The 5,996-nt window shown below is 38.9% G+C and overlaps 1 protein-coding gene across 1 annotated transcript; it reads left to right on the top strand.

The window, feature by feature from the left end:
* The first annotated feature begins 2,010 nt into the window (after positions 1–2,010).
* On the top strand, positions 2,011–5,146 carry LRRC14B (leucine rich repeat containing 14B). Its single transcript, XM_079300656.1, has 2 exons — positions 2,011–2,977; positions 4,448–5,146. Exons 1-2 carry the CDS (start codon positions 2,073–2,075, stop codon positions 5,091–5,093), a joined length of 1,551 nt encoding a protein of 516 aa, XP_079156782.1. The 5' UTR covers positions 2,011–2,072; the 3' UTR covers positions 5,094–5,146.
* The last annotated feature ends 850 nt before the right edge of the window (positions 5,147–5,996 follow it).

The following is a 5,996-nucleotide window of genomic DNA, read 5'->3' as shown; positions in this document are numbered from 1 at the left end:
GGCATGAATTTTCAATTATCAAACCAATGCTTGGCAACTGCATCAGCCAATTCCCTCAGGACTCTGGGATTCATCTCATCAGGTTCCATGGACTTCTGGATATTCAGGTTCCTTAGGTGGTCACAAGCCAATCTTCTTTTACAGTGGGAGGGACTTTGCTCCCCCAGTCCCTGCCTTGAAAAGTGTGGGAAGAGAGATTAGTCAGTGCAGACTGAGGCAAAACAATTGGACCTCAGCCTTCTCCTAGTTTGTTATTATCAGTTTCCCAGTTGTGTTTTTCAGAGGAGTACACTTTCTTTGACCTCTATGTTTTTGGCTAAAATACCTGTAGAAGCTCTTTTTATTTATGCTCTTGCCCTTGCCAAGTTCAGCTCTAGCCAAGCCTTGGCCTTTCTAACCCCATCCCTTACTGTGTTCTAATTAAAATCTGGGACAATAGTAGAGTAGTTTATCTTGGAACTTTTAGCTCACAAGTTCAAATATATCAGGTAAGCAGATAAAGAGGTCCAAGTGTACTAAGTTGGGAAACAAAGGGACCTAAATGTACTAGGTAAATAGATAAAAACTTAGTGACTAGCTTATTCCATTGTGAAAGGCAATAAAACCAAACTGACAAAAGTTTCAATAAATTTGTACATTTTTCTTGTCATACAGGGATCAGTTATATGTTGCCATTTTCGGCATTTATAAAATTGCACAAAATATTGTAATACCATCATCATCATCATCATCATCATCATCATTGGGTGCTCATGAACTGGAGTTGAAAAACAGAGGAAAATACACAATAGCTTGTTAAGTTCTATGTATTCCACCTTGCATGTTTTTTACCACTCATCTATTTGAAGGCAAAATTAAAACAATGCAAACCAAAAATCTGCAAAAATAAAAGGCTTCTTCAGAATGAAACAATCTAATAAAGATGTCCCTTCCCTGTAATTTAAAGCATATTTGGGATTTTTCTTTCAATTTCAATAAAATATTCAAATATTCTGTAAGGAATTTTCTTGAAAAGAAAAATGAAACTAAATCTTTGAAGTGTGGTGTGAATTTTTCACAGCAAAACAGATGTGGAATTATCTGGAAAAGCAGGATCAGCACAGCTGGAAGTAAGTCTCCATCCCACTGGCTGCCTAGCAAACACATGAGAGCTAAGGGGGTGTCATCATTGCTTTCTCTGCAAGTGCCAGATTGAAAGAAAGAAGCATCATCTCTGCTCTTGTGATTGGTGGGTGACAGAGGCTTTTCTCCTGGCCTAGCTATATTTCGAACGTTTTCCCACTCAGTATCACAGTGGAACAGTAATTTCTCAAATAACAGGAAAGAAAATACTATCTGTTGCTCAAAGCAAGAGCAGTAAGATGCTTGCCTTGGAAATTATGAGAGAGTTTTAACAGTGCTCAGTTTCGTTCAGCTTGTCTTGTAATCAGCCTTCAGTCTCCTACTGCAAGTGTCCTGATCACCAAGGCTCTGAGCTCTTCTAGAGCCTTTTGTCTTTCCCACTGCAGCAACTGTATCAGCTATTCCTTGCTGACAGAGAGGGCAAAATGGAGGGACATGGTAGTTCAATGACTATTGTGTCTCAGTCTTTCCTTATGGCCGAAGTATTTAGGGGGAGTTCTATGCTAACTCTGGGAAATCATCCCAATTGAAATGAAATGTGAATCCCCAGAACACCTTTCATGGGAAAAAAGTGGAATACAGATCCTGTTATGTATTTAAGTGGAACTCTGAGTGGTTTTTTTTTGTATGGCATAAAAAACATACAGCAATATTCTCATGTATGTGTCCACTGATTTAACTGTTCCTTCTGTGTAGCAGTCTGTATTTACTTGATTTATCTTTGATATATTTAAGGGCTTAAAAGCTCTCTGCCTAAAGATTCACAGATGATTACTGCAGACTCACAGTATAGCTCTAAAATAGAAAGCAGCATGTGACTGTTCACTCTGGCTTCCCAGGCTTCTGCTAGCAGAAAACAGCAGCTGCAGATAAAAATAGAAGGTTGTAAGCAACCAGTTTAGTTAAATATAGAAGTCACTCTCCATGACACTAAGGAGTCCAGGACAACAATGAAGTCTCTCCGATTCATTAGCGCCGAAGCGTTTGTGTCAAATGCAGAGTTTGCCAGGAAGAGTCTCGGTGCTGTTGCCCATGATCTTTTTCCGCTTCTTTTTAAAGCCAGCTATTTATTGGAGCAAGGGGAAGTGATTCACGACTTGGTAGAGAACTGGCCACTTTTTGATTTTAATATGGGAAAACTTTTGGGAGCTACTCTGGACTACCAGGAAGACCTGAGCCATAGAACATGCTCAGTGTGCTTGGAAAGCTGTCTGACAGGGCTGAGAGACTATGTGCTGAATCAGTCTTCTCCCTACATGAAAAAGTTGAAAGTGGTCGACCTGACGGGTATAAAAGATGTTGAAGTTCAGTTTTGTAAGTGCAAGAAGACAATGGGCAGGTGGGCCAGGACACAGCTGCTCTCTAAGCTTTGTTCAGAACTGCTGGTTTACCTGCAACAAGCACAGTGCAATCCAGGTACCTTTGAAATCAGTATCAATGTGCTAATTGAATTGTTTGTTACAGAGCGGAACTATGAGCTGGTTGTGCAGGCCCTGTTGAAGAAATGCAGTTGTCCACTGAAAATCTGCTGTGTGGCATTCAGATCTGATAACCTGACCTTGCAGAAATTCTTCTATATCATAAAACTCACTGATCCCTCCTTGTTGCGTAAACTGGAAATAGTTCATAATGTTCACTTGGAAATGGAACACTTGGAAATGCTCTTCAACAGCATCCACTTCCCTCTATTGACGTCCTTGACCTTGCCAGCACGAACATTTAATGTGAGGAGGTTCACAGCTACAGATGAACAGATGCTTTCTAACATTGGAGAAAAGATGGGTGAAATGTCACAGCTCACTGAGCTGAGTATGTCATTTTCTATACTCACTGGAAGAATACAGAAACTTCTCAGGTAATGTGGTCATTCTGCTTTCAGTCACACTGTGAGAAAGAGCACTTTGTGCCACCAGCAAGCTGAGAATCTCTGGGAGTAAAGGAAGTGGGTGTATCTTGGTGTGTGCATGGGAAGGGGGCAGCAGGAAGCTGGGAAAGATTATTTGGTGGGGGGAATTGGCAGCCAATTAGTTTTGATTATTCTTCCAGAGTCCATCTGGTGAGAGTATAATTTTAGCTACCACAAGAGACTATTATACTCAGAGAATTTTTATTTCAACTTAAGTATTAATCAGTTTGCATTGGCCTTTGGTGCAAGTCCCAAGTTGTATTCCAAGTAGTTTTTGGAGTATCTTTAGTGAATTTTTATCCTCTAAAGAATAGTCAGTAAATATACTTTTCTACAGATACTGTATTTTAAGGAGGGCAGGGGAATAGTAGATTTTCATTTGAGATTTTGATTTCAGTTGCTTGTTGTGTCTCTTGATGTCAAGACAAGAGAGATCCGATGCTTTTCTGTACTGCAAATCAAGCTGATATATGAATATTCATTATGAATTCCTTTGGACAATTGGCAATTTGCTAAAAGCTAGCAAACTACTAGCAAGCAGTATTCATACTGGAACAGAAAATAAGTTAATTGTAAGCTTTTCAGAGCATCTAAAAAAAAAAGGCAGATGAAAGTTTCATCCAGACAAGTCACCTTGGTCTAAAATTCTACCCATAGAAGCCATTTTATTTAGATTTTGTGAGTAGCATACTGCATATATTGATTGATGCAATTGAAATTAATTGCAAGTTTCTAAGCTTGATCCAGCTGAGCCCTGTGGCAGAAGTCTCACTAAGATGTAGTAAGGCTGAAAGCAATTTCTTGATTTTCATTTGTCAGAACTATTTTGTATTTAGTGTGAATATCTGAGTGTAATCTCAGTTACACTTTTTCCAGCCTTCTCCATTAGAAGGTCTCTTTGCAACCTATAATGTGTAAACTTCTTGGGTATTTAAAAATGTAGCAGAAGAAAACCAGCTAGAAACAGAAGCAGAATAGTGTCAGAATACTGATTGGCTTTCATATTGGAATTAATCCTTCCTTAATGGAAATTATCTAAATCTCTGGAATAATAGCAGCTTTCTACAAGAAGCAGGTACCAATGATCTTATGGTAGTAGTAATCTGCTGTTAATTCAGCAAACCACAGGCACTGGACAACATATAACTGCTTAAAAAATAGATACATAGAATGTTAATACCCTAATCCCCATTAAAATAGCACAGTGGAATCATGTAAAGAAGGAGATAATTAATGGAACTAATTTCAGGAGGAAAATATGCTTGCTATTGTTGGCACATGGTCCTGTTTTCAAGAGAGGTTTGAAAAATTAAGTGGTAGATATCTGCATTCATAATGTGGCTAGATGCATGAAATTTTGTAAATGTAGCTTTTCAACATTTTTGTACCATAAAACTTTTTTTCTCTTTAATTCTGCAGCCCACTAAAAACTCCCCTGAAGATGCTGGATGTTTCTAACTGCTCCTTGAACCATGCTGATATGGCCTTTTTAGCCAATAGCTTCCATGCCAACCACTTGGAAATCCTGGACTTGAGTGGTCACGATATACCTGGGCTTTACCCATCAACATTCTTTAAGCTCCTCAGCCATTGCTCTTCAGTGCTCAGGAATCTTACCCTGGAGGACTGTAACATCCAGGACAGTCATGTCAACATGTTGATTTTAGGTTTAAGCCCTTGTCAAAAACTCCAGGAGTTCAAGTTTATTGGAAACCCTCTGTCATCCCAAGCACTTAAACACCTTTTCACATTTCTCTGTGAACTGCCAATGCTGAAAAATGTGGAGTTCCCAGTTCCAAGGGATTGCTACCCTATTGGCATCACATACCCCATTGATGATGCCAGTATTTGCAGATTTGATCACCAAAAATATGAAAGAGTAGCAGAGGAGCTTAACCTTATTTTACTCCAAGCAAATAGAGAGGATGTGAAGGCTTCAACGCCACTCTTTGGGAGTTATGATGCAGCTGTTCAGGAGACAAACAATGAACTGGGAGCTTACTTGATCAAGTCCTTCAAAGAGACTTTAGAGAAGTTCAGTACTTCATTTAACAAAATGAGTTAAAGTTGTAAAATTGTAAAGTTGTGATGAGATGATCTGTCAAATCTGAACTTAATTTAGTCTTTTGTAGAAATACACCTTCAATTGTTAGTTGTGAATTTTCTTTAGTTTTTCAGCTGAATTTACTATTGTTTGAATAGCCTCTAATCATCTGAGGTATTGTAACTTATGCTATATATCTATTGCATACACCTTACACAAGCACTACTTGCTCACAAAAAAGGAGAGGACACTTAAAAGTGCATGATTTTATACAAATCCACTTCTTCTCAGTAAATCAAATAGGTGTTTAAGCTTGTAAGGATTTCATATACAGGTTCCCTTAGATTTCTCAGCTGGTCTGGTAGCCCAGCAGAAAAAACAGGAAAGTCTTTTCCCAAGTCCAGCAGGATGTTCAAAAGATTGTGCACATATCCTCACATGCGGCTCCTTAAATTGTTTTTTTTTTTTTCCCTGCTCATGACCTGAATTCACCAATCTGTGTTTTATGCAGTATATTCCCAATAATGGAGGATGTGTAGCAGCCTCTATATCCCTGTGCCTCTTTCTTCTGCAGAGGCAAGCTCAACAAACAATTTGTCTTATGCATTGCCCTTGGTGAGGAGTAAGACTCCATACTGAGGAGGCAGCAAACCAAATGGCTGGCTGACAGCAGGGATCTCCAAGATACTCCCTGGAATCAGCTTCTCAGCTGGTAGAATGTACCCTGCTCCTTTCAGATGTTTTAAAGAAAGTCTAGGACTGTAGTAATACTGAAAAAGAGACTAGTGTTGAAAAAACATGCAAAAAAAAATTTAATCCAATGCCAATTTAAAAAATGTGGAAAAGGACAAGGCTGGTTGTTGAGTAACTAGAAGTTCATGTGAGTAAAATACTACTGGCCTTCCATCAGGACTGAGTGTTCTC

This window comes from Erithacus rubecula, assembly GCF_903797595.1.
Source record: "Erithacus rubecula genome assembly, chromosome: 3".
In the NCBI taxonomy this organism is placed as follows: Eukaryota; Metazoa; Chordata; class Aves; order Passeriformes; family Muscicapidae; genus Erithacus; species Erithacus rubecula.
Note: the sequence above shows the minus strand (reverse complement) of the source record. Positions and strands in the feature narration are given on the sequence as shown.

Bases quoted from the DNA above. Each gene is read 5' to 3' on its own strand.
- LRRC14B (XM_079300656.1), top strand. From the start codon at position 2,073: ATGAAGTCTCTCCGATTCATTAGCGCCGAAGCGTTTGTGTCAAATGCA. The intron at 2,978-4,447 runs GTAATGTGGTCA...TTAATTCTGCAG, and splicing joins AGAATACAGAAACTTCTCAG to CCCACTAAAAACTCCCCTGA.